This window comes from Dromiciops gliroides, chromosome 4 (assembly GCF_019393635.1).
Source record: "Dromiciops gliroides isolate mDroGli1 chromosome 4, mDroGli1.pri, whole genome shotgun sequence".
NCBI classification, from domain to species: Eukaryota; Metazoa; Chordata; class Mammalia; order Microbiotheria; family Microbiotheriidae; genus Dromiciops; species Dromiciops gliroides.
Genome location: NC_057864.1, coordinates 34,148,729 through 34,167,656, shown reverse-complemented (window position 1 = coordinate 34,167,656; position 18,928 = coordinate 34,148,729). Strand labels below are relative to the sequence as shown.

The 18,928-nt window shown below is 50.8% G+C and overlaps 1 protein-coding gene across 2 annotated transcripts in view; it reads left to right on the top strand.

The window, feature by feature from the left end:
- The window catches only part of SZT2 (SZT2 subunit of KICSTOR complex), a 76,353-nt gene that overhangs the window by 18,181 nt on the left and 39,244 nt on the right, over window positions 1-18,928 (top strand). For both annotated transcript variants that reach the window (XM_043962853.1, XM_043962852.1), the window contains exons 12-24: window positions 3,143-3,285; window positions 3,917-4,069; window positions 10,749-10,863; window positions 11,301-11,509; window positions 15,319-15,534; window positions 15,639-15,717; window positions 16,531-16,625; window positions 16,790-16,958; window positions 17,054-17,168; window positions 17,255-17,368; window positions 17,794-17,961; window positions 18,050-18,132; window positions 18,279-18,375. In XM_043962853.1, coding sequence (XP_043818788.1) covers window positions 3,143-3,285; window positions 3,917-4,069; window positions 10,749-10,863; window positions 11,301-11,509; window positions 15,319-15,534; window positions 15,639-15,717; window positions 16,531-16,625; window positions 16,790-16,958; window positions 17,054-17,168; window positions 17,255-17,368; window positions 17,794-17,961; window positions 18,050-18,132; window positions 18,279-18,375 — 1,756 coding nt within the window. The remainder of the gene's footprint in view (window positions 1-3,142; window positions 3,286-3,916; window positions 4,070-10,748; window positions 10,864-11,300; window positions 11,510-15,318; window positions 15,535-15,638; window positions 15,718-16,530; window positions 16,626-16,789; window positions 16,959-17,053; window positions 17,169-17,254; window positions 17,369-17,793; window positions 17,962-18,049; window positions 18,133-18,278; window positions 18,376-18,928) is intronic.

The following is an 18,928-nucleotide window of genomic DNA, read 5'->3' as shown; positions in this document are numbered from 1 at the left end:
AGAATAGCAAAGTTACCCACAGTGGATCATTATACACTCTTGCTGGTATTGTGTACAGTGTTCTCCTGGTTCTGCTCACTCCATTTTATATCAGTTCATGTAAGCCTTTCTAGGTTTTTCTGAGAATCCTGCTCATCATTTCTTATAGTATAATAATATACCATCACAGTCATATACCACAAGTTATTCAGCCATTCCTCAATTGATGGGCTCCCCTCAATTTCCTTTTTTTTTCTTTGCCATCACAAAAAGCTTCCATAAATTTCCTAGATATTTGCTACATGTTTTTGCACATATAGGTCTATCAGTTCATTTAAGTCCTTCCAGGTTTCTCTGAAATCTGCCTGCTCATCGTTTCTTACAGCACAATAGTATTCCATTACATTCATATATCACAACTTGTCCAGCCATTCCCCAGTTGATGAGTATCCCCTCAGTTTCCAATTCCTTGCCACCACAAAAAGAGCAGCTATAAGTACATTACATATACATGTGGGTACTTTTCCCTTTTTTATGTTCTCTTTGGAGAAAAAACTTAATAGTGGTATTAGTGGGTCGAAGGGTATGAACAGTCCCATAGCCCTTTGGGCATAGTTCCAAATTGCTCTCTAGAATGGTTGGATCAGTTCACAGCTCCACCAATAATGCATTAGTGTTCCAATTTTTCCACAGCTTCTCCAACATTTATTATTTTCCATTTTTGTCATATTAGCCAATCTGATAGGTGTGGGGTGATACCTCAGAGTTGTTTTGTTTTGGTTTTGGGCGGGGCAATGTGGGTTAAATGACTTGCCCAGTGTCACACTTCTAGTAAGTGTCAAGTGTCTAAGGCCAGATTTGAACTCAGGTCCTCCTGAATCCAGGCCCAGTGCTTTATCCACTGTGCCACCTAGCTGGCCCCCAGAGTTCTTTTAATTTGCATTTCTGTAATCAATAGTGATTTTGAACATTTTTTCATATGGCAATAGAAGGCTTTGATTTCTTCATCTGAAAACTGCCTGTTCATATCCTTTGACCATTTCTCAATTGGGGAATGATTTACATTCTCATAAATTTGATTTAGTTCCCAATATATTTTAGAAATGAGGTCTTTATCAGAAATACTGGCTATGAAAATTGTTTCCCAGCTTTCTGCCTCCCTTCTAATTTTGGATGCATTGCTTCTATTTCTACAAAACCTTTTTAATTTAATGTAATCAAAATCATCCATTTTGCATTTCATAACATTCTCTATCTCTTGTTTGGTCATAAACTGTTGTCCTTTCCATAAATCTGAGAGGTATACTATCTTTCCTCTCCTAATTTACCTATGTAATCTCCTTACCAGTTGTCTGACCCCTTTTACCATCTGTGGTCAGGGAGCTCCAGAAGCCATTACTGCTGATTCAATTGCCCCTAAGGCCTGCTGCTGACTTGCCAGGTGTTGCCTGTGTTGGACTGTGCTCTACTCTCACCCCATTGCCACAGACCTTTCTTGTTGACTCTAGGTTATTTTGCGCTGGAAAATTGTTTCACCCCATCCTTTTGTGGGTTCTACTGCTTCAGAATTTGTCTTGAAGCATTATTATTATTATTATTGTTATTGTTATTATTATTATTATTATTTGCAGGGCAATGGGGGTTAAGTGACTTGCCCAGGGTCACACAGCTAGTAAGTGTCAAGTGTCTGAGGCCAGATTTGAACTCAGGTCTTCCTGAATCCAGGGCCTGTGCTTTATCTACTGCACCACCTAGCAGCCCACCAGGCATTATTTAAAGTTGTTTGGAGGAGAATTTGGGAGAGCTCAGGCTAGACTCCCTTTTCTCCACCATCTTGGTTGTACCCCCCCCCCCCAATATACTTTCAATAGAAGTAGGAATGTTTGTAGGAGGAGAGGATTTTGGGAGAAAGATTACTGATTCTGCTTCAGATGTGTTGAGTTTGAGATGTCTCTGGGACATCCATTTTAGCTAGCCTGGTGATTAGGGCTCAAGCCCAGAGAAGACAGTGGGGCTCTCTAGGGCTCCAGCTCTGAGAATATATTGTATTTCATTTGTACGTGCTTAGGAGACATACACGTTGGCTCCTCTTAGAGAGGGCAGGGGCTGTGCCATTAGTCTGTGTATTCCCAGGCCCTAGCACAGTGCTTGGCACTGACTCAGTGCTTGCCAGTGGATTTGTCTCTGAATTCCTCACAGTGATCACTCCTTACACCAAGGTAGCTTCCTATAACATTTTACACTTGCAGTGGGTCCAGTCATTCTTCAGTGGATGGGCATCTCTACAAGAAAGAGTTGCTTTTGCTTTTTGCATTTTGTCATATATAGGACTTTCTGTGTATAGACTCAGGAGTGGGATCCCTGTGTCAAGGGCTATGCCCAGTTTATTGGCTTTGGGGACCAAGTGTCTACTGACCATAAGGCTGTCTGAAAGAAGTACAAAGCAGGTAGTGTCTTATCACTCCCATTTTGGGGGTGGGGAGGGGGAAATGAAATTTTAGAATTGTTTTCATTTTGTTTTTTCCAGTAATTTGGAGAGGGGTCTAAGACATCGACCTGGCTGAACTCTGCTGGTAGAAGCAATTCTAGAAGGCTGACCTCGCCTCCATGGCAACCATAAAGTGTAGTCTATGCCTCCTCTCTCCTTTTTTCCTTCTTTTCTCCATTCCCCAAACAGAACAAAACAAATTAGTATCTACTATTAGGAAGAAAGCCTATTGGTTCTCCTGGGGAAGCATCCTTTGACCGGCATGGGCCCTGGGGGCCCACAGGCTGGGGGTGATGAGAAGGGAACAGAATTGAATTGAGGCCTATGTAGAGGCAGCTGGTGGTGCAGTGGGTAGAGATCTGGGCCTGGAGCCAGGAGGAGCTGTGGTCAGCTCCTGCCTCGCACCTGGGTGAATCACTTTACCTTTGTTTGCCTCTGTTTCCTTATCTGTAAAATGGGGTTAATAGTGCCCTCCCTCCCAGGGCTGGTGTGTGTCCAGTGAGATCAGGGTGATAAAGGCCTTTGCAGAACTTAAAGTGCCATGTAAATGCTCGTGATTATTCTCCCTTCATGTGCAGCTGCCCTTCCGTTCCTGCAGATGGCTCGCAGGCCCATCCTGACCCTCCTCCGAGGTGACAGCCCCCCAGCTGATGTCCACTTCTGTCTCCCTGCCAGGTGCTCTCCCTTCAGCACAGTGGCTCTGACTCCTCTCACTCACAGTTTGCCGCCTACTGGAAGCCAGTCCTCTCCATGGATGCCAACTCGTGGCAGCGCTGGCTGCACATGCACCGGCTTGTGCTGGTCCTTGAGCACGACACGTAAGGGCTAGGCCTGTGGGCGTCGCATGTTGGGAAAAGCCTGGGGGAGGGCATGGTGTGGCAGGGGGCCACGAAGATAGGCCAGAGCCAGGCTGTGCGAGGCCTTCACTGTGGAGTGGGGGAGTTTGTATTTTAACCTCAGTGCAAAGAAGAGCCCTGGAATCTCTTGAACAGGGGGGTGACTTGGTCAGACCTGAGGTGTAGGAGATCTTGTTGGTACCTGGGTGGAGAAGAGATTGGAGAGGGCAGGGGCTAGAGGGGTCCTTGTGGCACAAATGGGGAAAAGGGACAGATGGGAGAGATGAGAAGGAGTGGAACCAGCAAGACTTGGCAGCTGATTGGATGGGGCCAGGGTGGTTGAGGGAACATTGAGGGTAGCACCAAACCTGAGTGGGAAGAAGTCTGACAGAGATGGGGAAGTCTGGAAGTGAAGGGTGTCGGGGTAGGACAGTCAATGAGTTCTCTTTTGGGCATGGTGAGTTTGAGATGTCTTTAGGACATTCAGTTTGAAATGTCCAAGAGGCACATAGAGATGCAGGACTGGACCTGGGAGTGATGAGACAGGTCCTTAATCTGGGACCCCTCTCCCAAGTCTGTCCCAGTGGTGTTAAGGCCTTGGGTCTCTTCCTAGGCCGATCCCCAAACACCTGCACACACCAGGGAGTAATGGACGTTACAGCACCATCCAGTGCCGAATTTCACATTCAGCATTGACGTCTCTTCTCCGGGATTGGAGTAGTTTCGTGCTCGTCGAGGGTTACTCATATGTCAAACTGCTACACAGGTGTGTTGAGGGCAATGTGTAGGGATGTGTGTGTGTGTGTGTGTGTCTCTAAGGCAGTGGAGGATGGAATCAAGGACATAAAGTTGGGTATATGTATGTCTGAGGAAAGGAGGCTGATATTAGGATGCTAGGACAGCATTCAGATCTTCTGAATCCAAATTTTGGAGTCTAAACTTTGCTCTTGTCAAAAAGGAATAGGAGAAGAAAGAATAATAGAAGATCAAAAGGAAGTCATTCTATAGGTGACATGGAGGGGTTGGGACTAGTGCAGTATAGGTGACATGGAGGGGTTGGGACTAGTGCAGTAGGACACGATTTGAATCTGGGGAGGAGAAATTGAGTAAACTATTAAGGTGAACTGTCTCCAGGTCCAGAATTGACCTTTTGAAAGAGGGCTAAGATTAAGGACAACTAAGGAGGACATAGAATTTGGACTGAAGGATACACAAGAGTGAAAAGAAGGTAGTTGGCAACTCAAGGGATGGTAAGAAAGGAAAGCTAAGTAGGACCATTAGAGGGGTCGGCTCATGGATATCAACTTGGTGGGTGAGACAGATTGGTAAGAACAGGAAAGCAGCTGGGCCCGGCGGAAGCCCACAATCCTGGTGAAGCAGGAGGGAGGCTGCCAAGTTATTAGAATGCGTAATCGGTCTTGAAGTTTTCACCAGGGGCTTAGGATCGCGTTATAAACACCCACAAGTCATTCAGAAGAATGAGACTGGAAATAGCCAACATTAGTGGAGTGTATTAAGGTTTGCAGAGTGCTTCCCTGTGTTATCTCATTAATCTTCACAACAACCCTGGAAAGTAGGCACTGTTATTGTCCCTGCTTTACAGAGGAGGAAACTGAGACAGGCAAAGGTGGAGTAACTTCCCCAGGGGTTGAGACTGAATTTGAACTCAGATCTTCCTGACACCAAGTCCACCCACCACTCTCCATTTGCCTCCCAGCTGCCACAGAAATTTAGCCATCGTGAACAGCAGGTGAAGCTGTGCAGTAACCTGGGTCCGATGTGTAGTGTTGGTATTTCTGCCTTAGTTGAGCGATTAAGAGACTTGGGCTCTAGGTAGACTGATCTCTGTCCTGGAGGAGAAGGTCATGGGACTCAGAGAAGCCTCTCCATGTTCCAGGTTGGTAAGGAGAAGGAAGGGAGGCTTTTGTGGGAGGCAGAGCGGGGCATGTGTGCCTGGGGTCAGGACACTAGAGAGTGGAGGGAGAAATCCTACCCAAAGGAGGAAAAGGACAGCTGGACCATTGGGGTCTCTTCCTGAAGGGGATAGAGCTGGCTGCTCTGAGGAGGAAGCATCTGCTGATTCCCCAGGTATGCAGCCTATCCCCAGAGGTTCCCAGGTGAGAGGCAGCCGGGTGGTGCAGTGGATAGAGCCCTGGCCTTGGAGTCAGGAAGACCTGAGGGCAAATCTGGCCTCAGACACTTGACACTTAGTAACTGTGTGATCCTGGGCAAGTCACTTAACCCCAACTGCCTCAGACATCCGGGGCCATCTCCAGTCGTCCTGATGTACATCTTGCCACTGGCCCCAGATGTCCCTGGAGGAGAGAGTGAGGCTGGTGACTCTGCACAGCCCTGCCTCGCTTCAATCCAGATCAGTGCAAGTCATGACATCCCCTGATGTCACGGTCCCCTTTGAGAACAAAGGACAAACAACGGGTGAGAAATCATCCATCACTGAGGCGGCCGAGGCAAAAAGATGAACGGGGTCGTTAGTGGCTCTTGCCAGGGACACAAATAGGCAACCATCTGCTGGCCCAGTCACAGCAGTTACGGTGCTCTCTTGGCTCCCTCTGTTCAGGATTGAGAGCCTCCGAGACTTATCCAAATGGATGTCAAGCACCCAAGGCAGCTAGTTCACTGGAGCACAGGTGACAACTCCAAGAGAAACCTAGAAGCTTCTGCCAGTGATCTCCAAGTCTTAGGCGAGAAATTGAAGACTCTGGGGCCAGAGGCTGGGTTTCCATCTCGGTCACTCATTGAAGGTATGGGGGGAAAAGGGAACAAGGAATTGGGAAGGTGAGCAGCTGGCTAAGAGGATGCTCTTCACCAGTGGGATTACAATATGGTGATGACAGACTCCCAGCCAGAAATGAAGTGCATTTAACAAAGGCTGGTCAGAGTGCAAGTGCCAGGGAGCTGGCAAATCCCAAGGGATTTAAACTAAAAAGACAGGGAGGGAGAACCCCCTCCCTGTATAACCCCCCCCAAAGTTAGATCCCCTGGGGAGTGGTCACAATGAAAGAAGAAGGCAGCGCAGATGCCCAGAAATGCACGGGAGACTAAGTCCAAGAAGTCTCAAGCCTGTGTTTGCAAATACTCAAGAAATAAGAGGACATGCAGAGAAATTAGCCTTCTTTGGGATCATTGGAAGCCATACCTACACTGTTTCCAGATGGGACATGCCTTCTTCAGACTCGGATTAGGGAGAGTGCTGGAAGAGGACTGTATATGGAGAAGGTGTATTTGTGAGCAAATCTATAACCAGGGAGGAGAAGCCTGATGGAGAAGAGCATTTGGATAAGGGTCCAAGGGGAAAAACAGAAGTGATTTTGTCATTAGCATAGGTTATAGACTGTCTGGCAGAAAGTAAATATGGGAGCTTGGGAAACTCCGAGTTACAAGCCTGACATAGGGGCACCCTTGAATAGCAGTGAGAAACTTTAGTCACCTGGACGTCTTCTAGAGCAGGGCTTCTTAAATCTTTTCCATTCCCGACCCCTTTTCACACAAGAAATTTTCACATGACCCCACATACATAGGCATATAAAATAGGTGTATGTAACCTCTTACTGTGCCAGATTTTTCACGACCCCCCACATTCACTTATGTGACCCCATAGGGGGTCCTACTCACAGTGTAAGAACCTTTGTTTTAGAGCTCTCTTCCTGGCAGAAGCAGATCAGCCAATCCCTTTTTGACCTTCTAGAGGTGGAGAAACAAAAAACAAGAAAGTGGATTCTGGATCTGAGTCTCAACAAGAAGGAAGAACTGGCTTTGGATGTAGAAGTGATGGGAACTTTCTGTGAACTGATGACTCTTTGATAGGGTTTGTGATAGAGAAGGAGAAAACAGCTGGGCCTCTTTTGACCCCATCACCCTGTATTGAGGGAGAAGCAGAGTTATGGGGTGCTGAGGAAAGATGAAGCAATATGCCCAGGAAGGATGGGAACACTCAAGGAGGAGAGCCTGAAGACTCCAAGGGAAACACTTCCAAGGAGGAGAAAAAAGGGCTTTGCCTGTCAAGAGCAATAGGGATGCATGAGGAAGTCATCAGCTCAACTTCAGTTTTTAGAAGAAATGTACAGAAAGGAGAAGCTAACCCAAGTCACAGAAAGTGAATCTAAAACCAGGGCACAGTCCTGTACAAGGGTGCCAGGAGTGTTAAAGTTCAGAATATGCTAAGGAGAGCTCGTGGTGCTGGCAACAAGAAGAAAGGCGGTGAGGGGGGAGCTAGATGGCGCAGGGGCTAAAGCACCGGCCTGGATTCAGGAGGACCTGAGTTCAAATCCAGCTTCAGACACTTGACATTTACTAGCTGTGTGACCCTGGGCAAGTCACTTAACCCTCACTGCTCTGCAAAAAAAGAAAAAAGAAGAAAGGCAGGAACTAATCTGGAGAAGAGAAGATGAAAGAAGAGAGAAGACCTTTTCTTGGGGTGTACAGGACAAGGTGGCTGACAGAGAAAAAATTACCGCTTATTCCTTACTCTCCATTTCCCTGCCCCCCCCACCCCCAACCCGTAAAAAAGGATCTTCACACTGGAAATGAAAACACAAAGATGGCCAATGGAGTGAATGCCCAAAATAAGTAAGAGAATGTTAAAGAGAGCACCTAGGGCAGCTAGGTGGCGCAGTGCATAAAGCACTGGCCTTGGATTCAGGAGTTCAAATCCAGCCTCAGACACTTGACACTTACTAGCTGTGTGACCCTAGGCAAGTCAACCCTCATTGCCTGGCCAAAAAGAAAAAAAGAAAGCACCTAGCTGGCCCAGATGAGCTGCATCTTTGGTCCTGAAAGAACTGGTCAATGTTATTGCTGAGTTCAGTGTCAGTAATATTTAAATGATAGTGAAAAACAGGGGAGACCTTTCAGGACTGGAGATAAGCCAACTTCCTGATGTTCACAAAAGGGAAGAAAAAGAGTCTGTAAACTATAGGCCAGTGAACTTGGTTCCTGGGAAGATCTTAGAACAAATTATTAAAGAGGTGATTGGTGAGGATCTAGAAAGAAAGGCTGTGATTGCAAAGAACCAGCATGTTATCATCAAAATCAGATCATGTCAGACTAGCCTCGTTTCCTGTTTTAACTGAAATAATGAACTGATAGATAAAGAGGATGCTGTGGTGCCTGGATTTTAGCAAAGCTTTTGATGAAGTATCTGCTACTACAATATAATTGATGCTCTCAGAATTGTCTGGATGGCCAGACTCAGAATAGTTTTAATGATTCTTTGTCAGCATGGCAGAAGGTCTGCAGTGGAGTATCCCATTGTTATCAGGGGCTTGGGCACAAGCATGGGCTTATCCAATCTGTAGATGACACAAAGCTGGGAGAGATAGTTCACACACTGGAGACAGAGCCAGATACTGGCAGAGTAGCGCAGTGGTCTGAACCTAAGAAGGTGAATTTCAGTAGGGACAAATGTCAAGTCTCACACTCAGGTACAAAAGAAAATCTGCTTCCCAAGGACAGGATGGGGAAGGCAGAGATTATCTATGACGAAATTGGGGGGTTTTAATGGGCCACAAACTCAATGAGAGTGAGAGATGTGTCCCAACAACCAAAAAAGATCTTATGGGGGCAGCTAGGTGGTACAGTAGATAGAGCACTGGCCCTGGATTCAGGAGGACCTGAGTTCAAATCCGGTCTCAGACACTTGACACTTACTAGCTGTGTGACCCTGGGCAAGTCACGTGACCCCAATTGCCTCACCCCCCAAAAAAAAAATAAATAAAATAATAATAATAATAATAATCTCGTGCTGGATTAGGAGAGATAGCGCTTCTGGGAATAGGGAGGGGGTGGTGCCCTGGTTCTCTCTCCTTGTCAGATTTCATTAGAAATACTGGGTTCAGGTCTGGGGACCGTAGTTTAAGAGAAGGATGGGATGAGCTAGAAGGTGTCCAGAGATGGGCAACTTCGATGGCAGGGGGCCATGAGTAGTTGATGTATGAGGATCAGTTAAAGTACCTGCACATGCACAACCCAAGAAGAGAAGATTTGGGGGAATGAAAATTGGTGTGCCTAATTATTTGAGGAGCTGTCATGGGAGAAGAGTTTAGACTTGCTATGTTTGGCCCCTGGATTGGTGGTGGGAGAAAGTTGCAAAGAGGAAGATTAAGGTTTCATGTCAGGACAGACTTCCTATCAAGGAGTACTGGATCGGGGACTGAGTTGGTTCTAGGAAGGGGTGGGCTCCCTTTCCTCAAGATTCTTCAAGAACAAGCTGAAGGACAATTCCTTTCTTGTATCACAAAATATGAAACGTGTGATATGTTAAGAGTGAAAGACTTTATTGGTGCAGGAGTTAGCCCTGAGTCATCCAAGTGAATATCATACTTACAAAAATATAAAAAGAAAGCATAATAACAAGAACAAGATACTGCATATTGTGGAAACAACCAAACCATTTAAACAAATAATTAAACATCAAAAATGAGAAATGGAAAATAGAAATTACACCAGCCACAATACTTTCGTTCAGAAAGTAAACTATTTTAAATCACTACAACAGGGAGGCCAGAAAAGTCCTCAAAAATGCCTTAGCCTGCAAACAGCCAACTTAATTGCCAAAAGGAAAGATGGTTGCCAAGGGCAACACTGTGTCCAGATGTAAATGCATTTCTAAAATCTTACCAGAAAGAGTGATGTATGATTATGAGCATTATCATTTCATAAATCATAGAGAAGCAGTGGAGGGTAAGACCAGTGTAAAGAAAGCCTGAAAAGCTAGCCAGCTAAGCAAAGTCAATCCAAGGGCATTCAAAAATGAAATTAGAAGAAAAATGGGAAAGATCTGCAAAAGCTATTTAAACCATACTGTTCTCCATGGAGGACAGTGGAACCACCGTACTTGGACCCTGAGTCCTTTCAGAGGAGGCAGACGTGGGAGTAAAGAAGAAAAGACAGAGTCACACTGGGCCGAGAGTATGTGTGGCGGAAATCTCTGGTGGGAGTGGTGTAATTGTGGGGGTATCTAGGGATCAATATACAAGGTATCTGATAGAGGGAAAGATATCAAAGGTATAGATGACTGAGAGAGCAAATACGTACGTGTAGATGGGGTGTGCGTGTGAAAAGGGTGGGGATAATATGCGTGTGTGTGTGTGTGTGTGTGTGTGTGTGTGTGTGTGTATGTGAGAGAGAGGGAGGGAGAGAGGGAGAGAGGGAGGGAGAGAGGGAGAGAGGGAAGGAGGGAGAGAGGGAGAGAGGTTAAGACATATCTCTGAGCTGTCTTCATGTGTTATTGGTGGGGCCTTGCTCCATGACCTATATCACCCACTGCCCTTTTGCTGTTAAGGACTCTAAGGCTCTTCTCCACAGCCTGAGTTTACCATTTCTATCGATCCCTCCACTTTCTCATGTGGCTTTTGGATCTCCCCTACTTGCCCTACTGACTGACCCCATACTTACCCCACCCTTGTCGATCTCCTATGTTTCCTTAGTGCCCCAGACCTGCCCCCTTCCTCCTTCTACATGGTCCGAATCATCTCCAAAGCTCCGTGCATGGTGCTCAGACTCGGTTTCCCCATTGGCACACCAGCTCAATTACGCAACAAGGTGAGGTCATGAGGTCTGGGGAGTCGATTGAATTGGAATACAGTTGATCTTAGCATTTCCCTTTGGATCCCTCCTGGGAAGGCAGTGATCTCCCCTTCCCAAAGCGGGTGGGGGCCCAGGGAGCTAGGCATAGGATGTAGGACACTTGCTCTTGTCTCCACCCTCCGGGAAGGGCCCCTTCTCTCAGCTCCAGGTGTCCAAGGTAAGTGGGACCCACTCATAGGATTTGGAGGTGGCAGAGTTGGGTTGGAATCCTGAATCTGCCACTTACTACTCTTGTTGCCTTGCTAGTAAGTCTTTTCTTCTCTCTGGGCCTCAGTTTCTTTATCTGTAAAATAAAGGGGTTGGACTCAGCCTTAGAATTGGAATTCCTTGATCCTTGGATCATCACTGAAGGAAAAGGGCATGACCCTTTGTTCCTGGGTTTGGGCCCCCAGATCGTGGATGAGCTGCGGGAGGAGATCTTGAAGCTTCGCTTCCCCCACCGGGTGCAGAGCAAGGAAGCCACCCCCAAAGTGAAGCGGAAAGGACTGGGGGCAGGCAGCTCTCCCTCTAAGTCGCCTCCACTCCTTGTGCCTCAACCCACCCTGTCTGATCGGCCCTGCCTGATCGTCCTGCAGAAGCCCCTGGACAAGCTGTTGATCAGGTCAGACAGGACTGAGGGAGGTGCCTAACGGGGTGTGCTCTGAGGGGTCTAGAGGAGGCAAGGTGCCCAGGGAGTCTGGGAGATGTAACAGGCATCAGAAGTAGAGACTGAGGAGTTCAGGAGAGATGGCAGTGTGAGTCGGGACTTAGAAATGTGAACGGAGGTTTTGGGGGGGACTGATGGGACTGAATGGGAACTGAGGGAGGTCTAAGAGAAGGACCGTACTATGCCAGCCTCCACTCTCTCAGGACCTTCATACAGGGACCCATAGTCAGATGGTGCTGCCTCCACACCCCTTGGCCCTCCCTGTTTTCCCTTTGGAGTCTTGATCCTGCCCCCTGTACACTTCCCCTCTGTGCCCCAACACTGACCCCTGACCCTTGTCCTGTTGCTTTCTTGCCTTGCCAAACCCCTCCTTGAACAAGGCTGAAGGCTGCTGGAAGGAGCTCCTGCTGGGGAGACCCTTGCCACTCACAGTGGCCGCCTCAGCCTTCCGGGCTGCAGCAACTTGTCTTTGCTCGAGTCTCTCACCTCCAGTGCACCCCTGATTGAATATAAGCTTCCTGAGGACAGGGAGCTGCCCTTTCACTCTGGCTTTTGTGGGTCCCCCAAAGCCAGGCACAGATCCTGACATATAGTATACAGGGACTTATTGAAAACCTGCTGATGGATGGATCCTTTACCAATAGAGGCCGCTTGTGACCCTCCCGTTCTGCTGTGCTAAGGCCCTCCAGCTCCTCTTCCGTCCTCTCCTTTTGGCCAGATCCACCCTGTAGCCGTGGACTTCCTCCCTAAGTCCTGCCTGCCCACATGCCTCAAGGACACCTGCCCCTGCCCTCCTCTCAGATCACCGTCTGGCATCTCTCCTCCCCTTCTCGAGCCCTGGCTTTTGCCCTCTTTCTGGGCTGGCTTCTCGACTCCTCACTAAGCAGCTACCACTCTCTCCAGGGCTCCCGGGAGCTCTCAGACCACATCTGTTGATCGCTCAGCCAGTAAACATGGATTAAGCTCCTACTGTGTGCCACGCAGAAGACAGTCCCTGCTCTCGAGGAGCTCAGTGTCACAGGCCTGACAAGCTGAACATGGCCACGTCTTCTCAGGCCTTCTGTAAAAGGCAGGGCATGAGCCGGAGTCCAGAGGACAGGGAGCGGCCATGAGGAAGGAGAGCCGTCCAGGCAGGGAGCGCAGGCCGGGACCAGGGACAGCCAGGAAGCTGGCGCTCGGTGGCCTCAGCCTCCCTCTTGTTTAGCCCCTCCTTCACACAGAAAGCATCTGTCCTGCCCACTCAGCAGGGGGGCCTCAGGGCTCTGTCCCAGACCCTCCCCCCTTCTCTCTGTCGACTCTTTGGTTGATCTCATCAATCATGTGACAAGCATCTATTAAACCCTGACTGTATGCCAGGTCCCGTACCAGGGACTGGGGATATAAAGACAGAAAAGAAATAGCTCTTGTCCTCAGGCAGCTTACTGGGGGACTGGCATATACAGAGACGATCACTGAGTTGGTAGCTGAGATAAGGAAAGACCTCACATAGACACTGGCATTGGAGCTGAGCTTTGAAGGGAGCCAGGGGTTCCAGGAGGCTGAAGTGAGGAGGGACTGGGGACAGCCCGGACAGAGGTTCAGAGGGGAGGCCAGGAAAACAGCAAGGCCATCAGCCGCCCCTTGGAGCAGGGCTTCTTCAGCTTTGTCACAACCCCCACATTCCGCTACGCAGCCCCAGAGAGGGTCATGACCCACAGTTTAAGAAGCTTTGCTGTAGAGTGTGTGAGAGTAATGTGTAATGTATTGGGGAAGCGAGAGGGGCACAGGTGGTGAAAGGCTATAAATGCTCAGCAGGGGTTTGAATTGTGTTTGAGAGGTGTTAGGAAGCCCGTGGAGCTTGCTGAGCTCTGGTGGAGTGACACAGTCAGACTTGTAATTGAGTAAATCTCTGGACATAGTGCGGTGGGTGCTTGGAGTGGGCAGAGATCAGAGGCAAAGGGAGTAGCTAGGAGCCAATTGCATCATCTAGGTAAAAGGTGCCAAGGTGGTGAACTAGGGTGAAGATGGCTGCCAGGTGAGCATGAGAGGTGCTGGTAAGGCAGAGCAAACAAAATGGGCTGACAGATTAGATGTGGGGAATGAGTGGGAGGGAGTTGTATGTGTGTGGGGGGGCATGATACTGCAATACGAAGCCTGGCAGCTTAGGAGGTTGGTGCTAACAGTGAGAAGACACTGGGAGGGGGTAGATAATGGATTCCGTTTGGGACATATCGAAGGTCCAATAGGCAGGAGAGAGCCTGAGGCTACCTTTCCAGGCCTAGCACTCATCATTCTAGAGCTCATCATTGGGCCCATGGAAATGGATGAGAATTGGGAAAAGGCTATTAGATTATGCAATCATGAGGTCACTGGTGACCTTGGAGAGAGCTGTATCTCAGTGGTGAGGTAGGAAGGCAGTTGCAAAGGGCTGAGAAATGAGCCAGAGGACAGGAAGAAGGAGAGGCAGCCAGTGTCAACTTTTCCTAGGAGTTTGCCTGTTGAAAGGGAGGAGCAGATGCAGAGCGATAGACTGAGGGAGTGGGAAGGTCAGAGGAGAGTTTTTTGGTTTGTTTGGTTTTTGGTTTTTTGCGGGGCAATGAGGGTTAAGTGACTTGCCCAGGGTCACACAGCTCGTAAATGTCAAGTGTCTGAGGCCAGATTTGAACTCAAGTCCTCCTGAATCCAGGGCCAGTACTTTATCTACTGTGCCATCTAGCTGCCCCCAGAGGAGAGTTTTTAAGGATGGGGAAGATGTGGGCTTCAAGGACAGCATCAAGAGAAGGGGAGAGGGGGCGGCTAGGTGGCGCAGTGGATAAAGCACCGGCCCTGGATTCAGGAGTACCTGAGTTCAAATCTGGCCTCAGACACTTGACACTTACCAGCTATGTGACCCTAGGCAAGTCACTTAACCCCCATTGCCCCACAAAAAAACAACAACAAACAAACAAAAGAGAAGGGGAGAGGCAGTGATGGTGTGAGGAAGGAGATGGGGTCAAGAGCATGTCCAGGATGAACTGGCAGGCCGGGGTGTTGGAGGGAACAGCCACCTGAATGGTAAAATCCCCTAGGATTGGAATAGAGGCTGGGGGGTGGGGGGAGGATGTGCAAAGTTAGCAAATATTTAAAATACTCAATGACCTGCCCCCTCCCCTGTGAAAAAGCAAAGGGGAGGAAGCCAGCTTGTTCTAGCTTATTTTAACACATCTCATCCTGCACTTTGTGCCCATCGCCTGCTTTGCTGTCAGCAGGCGGGAAAAGAGTTTCACCTCCATCATTACCCTGATTGGGGTTCTCAGATATTACCATAATACTTGTCTTTCCTGCATTGTTCTTGTGTCTGCTGCAATTTGAACAACCCAGGATTCCCTGGAATCTCTTTCCTCATTTCTTACAGCACAGGGAGATTTGCTTACACTCATACTCCACAATTTGTCCATCTGTTCCCAGGTGGATGGGCACCCTCTTGGATTCTAGTTATTTTCTTTTTTTTTCTTTTAAACCTTTCAAAATGAGGAAGCACCCTGCTGACTGCAGTGAAGGTGCTGAGGAAATGGTTTTTTGAATTGAACTGAGGGAGGATTGAGGGGTCTGAAGGAGGCAATACGTTGTCCGAGAGGTCTGGGGGCAGGGGGACCAAGGGGCTGACATTTAAAGGCAGGGGAGTAGCTGGGGGTAAGACCAAAGGCCTCGGCCTTGAGGGGGCCTAGAGAAGGCCACCCTCCAGCATGGGGAGGCGCGGCTCTTGCGGAGATGATGAGTGATTTCTTGGGTCCCGTAATGCACAGGTATGAGAAGCTGCCCCTGGATTACCGCGCACCCTTCATGCTGGCCCTGGAGCCGCCAGGACCATTGGCCCTGGTGTCCGGCCGCTCCGCCTCCTCCAGCCTGGCCTCGCTGTCACGCTACCTCTGCCATCAGCGCTGGGTCTGGACTGTGCAGCCTGCCCTGGTGCCCGTGCTCCCCCTCAGTGCTGTGGCTCAGCTGCTTTCCACGCTCACTGAGTAAGTGCTGGGGCCCCGGCCCTCGTTCCCCAGCCTCCAAGGCCAGGGGGCTTTCTCAGCATGCTTGGTTTCCCATGTCTGACTTCACCTCATCTTGGCTCTAGAGTCCGTCTGGCCGAGGGGTTCCATTTTGCCTCCAGCGGGGAAGGGATCATCACAATGGTCCTGGAGCTCCCGATACAGGTATCTTCCCCCCCCCTCCACCCCCAACACACAAGTAACTTAAACCTCCTAGTTTCTGAGGATGCCCCCTCCCAGCCTCAGGTAACCCAGGGAAGTGTCTGCAAGTGCCTGCCATCTCCTTCCCACACTCCCACTGCCCCCGCTCCCTGGCCAGCTCTGGGCGCTTCACACTCCTCGTTAGACCTAACTTACTCTTGGGTACCCCTTCCTTACCCTTTCACACTGGGACCGGGGCAGGTGGGGAGGGGGTGTTTTTTGGTGGAGCATTAGCCAATGACTAACTTGCAAAGAAAGGGCCCCGTGCCCACTCCCCTGCCATCTCATCCTGACATGCCAATGGTCTGGTACGGTTTCTAGACCTGCCTGCCTGACTCCTGTCCTCAGAGCCCCTGGGGCATATGGCTTCTGCCACAGGAGGGCTTATTCTGCAGGACGAGCTCTGTTTGTGCCTAGAGACCAGCTCCCCATCTTCTTCTCTGCCAAGTCCTGGGCTCAGGGGATGGCAAGGCACCCACACCCTTCTCTGGACCAGTCGATGGTCCAGCCACAACTCTTACCCCTTTCCCCTGTCCTTAAGGCTTGCCATATAGTATGCCCCCTCCAGCCCCGAGGCAGGAATGGATCATAAGCTTCTCTGGTCCTCAGGCACGGGATTGCTTGTGCAGCATTTCTGGCTTGGCAGGGCTCCTGCCGTGCCCCAGGGACCCATTTCGCACTTCCCAGCAGGGGCATTTTAGCCCTAAGCTGAGCTCCAGCAGGAACGGGGAGCAGGGGTTTATGTTGTGTTTCTCATACCGCTGTCCCTGCTGACAGAGCGAATCTCCCGGAGTGGCAGGAGGAAATGAGACCCCCACATGCATTGTCCAGTATCTCCTCTTCCCTCCTCATTCCACCTCCACCAAGGACAGGTGAGCCGGGAATCCAGGGATACCCCTAGCTTGGCACCTTCCCGTGGCCAGAAGATCCCCACGATACCCAGGCAGACGCCCCCAGGCAAGGGTCAGGTGCCTGGCAGGCTGCCCAAGCCCTGTGTGCCTTTCCCCTGTCGGGGCTGAGGGCCTTCCCTGGGCAGCTTTTCTACAGACGATGACAATGATGGAGAAGTGGAGGCCCTGGAGGGCGATTCCGAGCTGAACCTGGTCACTGAGGTCTGGGTGGAGCCCCAGTGTGGGCGTGTGGGCTCTGGCCCCGAGGGCTGCAGGCATCTCCGAGGTCTGACCTACCCAGAGCTTCCCCGAGCGGTGAGTCCAAGTCCCATTGCCCGCCTCTGAGCTGACCTCGGGTGGGGGTGGGGGGCAGGACCCTGAACCCCACCTCTGTGCTCCCCTCCTTGCAGCTTTTCCCCAGAGATGCCGCCTGTGTCAGCTCCATGCTCAGCTTCGAATACCTGAGCCACCTCTGCCAGAGCAAAGAGTGGAGCCCCCCGCCTCCCGAACCCAGGGCTCCTGATGGTCAGTGCTGGCCAGCAAGGCTGGGGGGGAGCTGCCTAGTGCCTGTACCCGGCCAGGCTCTGAAGCGCCCCCCATCCCCATCACAGGGCGCGATGTAGCAGGAGGTCCCTGTGTCCATGAGATCCCATTTCGGTTTGACCTGATGCGCTTGCTGCTGCGGTGTCAGCGGATGCAGACGGCCTTTGGTCTGCTAACCAGAGGTGGCTCAGCCGGGACCCCCCAGGCTGGCAGAGGGAGGGCAGAATGGGATGCAGGGCAGAGCCCCAGAGGGTCCTGTATGGGGGAAGGGGCTCAGGTAGAACTGCCTGGACCAGCAAGGATAAGTGTGAGCTGGATGCAGGGCAGGGCCTTAGAGGGGCCTAGAGGGGAAAGAGGGAGAGGCAGGTCCTCAGAGGGTCCTATGCAGGGAGGGAAGGTCCTCAGGGAGTCCTATGGTGGGGGGAGAGCAGGTCCTCAGGGGATCCCATGGCAGGGAGAGAACAGGTCCTCAGGGGGTCCTATGGGGGGGAGGAGAGCAGGTCCTTAGGGGTCCTATGGGGGAGCTCGGCTAGGACCCCCAGCGCCATTGTTGGAGAGGGTAGGGTGGGACAGAAGCTGGGTTTTGAGCAGATTCTATGCTGGGCAGAGGCCGAAGGCCCCAGTCCCGAGGCCCACAGTCCTGCCAACGAGACCCTGCTGGGCCTACTGCACCGCTGCCTAGGGCAGGAGCTGAGTGACCGTGAGCTCCCTCTCTCTGCGGCCGAGCAGAAGACCTTTCTGAGCCAGGTGCTACAGTGGGGAGCCCCAGGCCCAGGTGAGAGCCTCTTGGTATCTGGGTCCCTGCCCCACTTGCTGCCCCCCTGACCAAAGTGCTCCCCTCACGGTCATTGTCCTGCTTCCAGAGGTGCGTCCCTCGGGAGGCTCCGAGCCCCAAGGCCGCTTGGGCGGTTCTCAGGACTTGAGTCACTCTGCAGTCACACCTCTGGTGAGTCTGGATTCTCTTCCCTGGGCCTCCTGCTTAGGCTGGCCGGGGCAGGGCAGGGGGAGGTGGGCCTGAAGGAGGGGGTGTTGGGGCTGGATGGGCTGGCGTCTGCTTTCTTTGAAGGGTCTGCTCCTTTGGCCTCTGCACAGCCTCCCACGGAGACCTCGCCCCCTCAGTGGCGCTGCTATGGCCGGCTTGTGACACCACAGCATGTGCTGCTCACCTTTCTCCCAAGCACCTTCACAGGTACGGCCTTGCTGCTCCCACATCTGCTGAGGCAGCTCCTGCCCCCACCCGGCTGCTCCCTGCTCAGTGGCGCTGGGATATCCACGTGCCCACTGGGGGCTGCCTTGGGAGAGGATGAGTCCTCCATCGCTAGAGGTCAGTGAGCAGAAGCAGGTCTAGAGGGGGCTCTTGTTTGCTCCAGGGCAGGCTAGAAGCCACGGGGGCCCCTTCCTGCTCCACCTCAGGGCACAATCCCAGGGGTTCCTCCTGAAGAAATCATTTGTATTTGAGGGATCAAAACTTAATCCTATCGTGAGAATGTGGCCTCCATTTTGGCCAAAGCCATGAACTCTGAGTCTCCCCTTCCTCTGAAACCTTTGATGTCTATTCTTGCCAGATCCCAGGGGGCTGCCAGCTAGTTAGTGTCCCCTCCTTCCCTCTTGGCCTTCAGATGACCAGCACTGGCCCAGTTGTGGCTCTTGTTGTGGGCTCAGCTTCCCCTTGACATCCCTCAAGGGGACCTTGGGCAGTCCCTGTCCCCTGAATTCTTTCCCACTTCAGCTCTCCTTTCCAC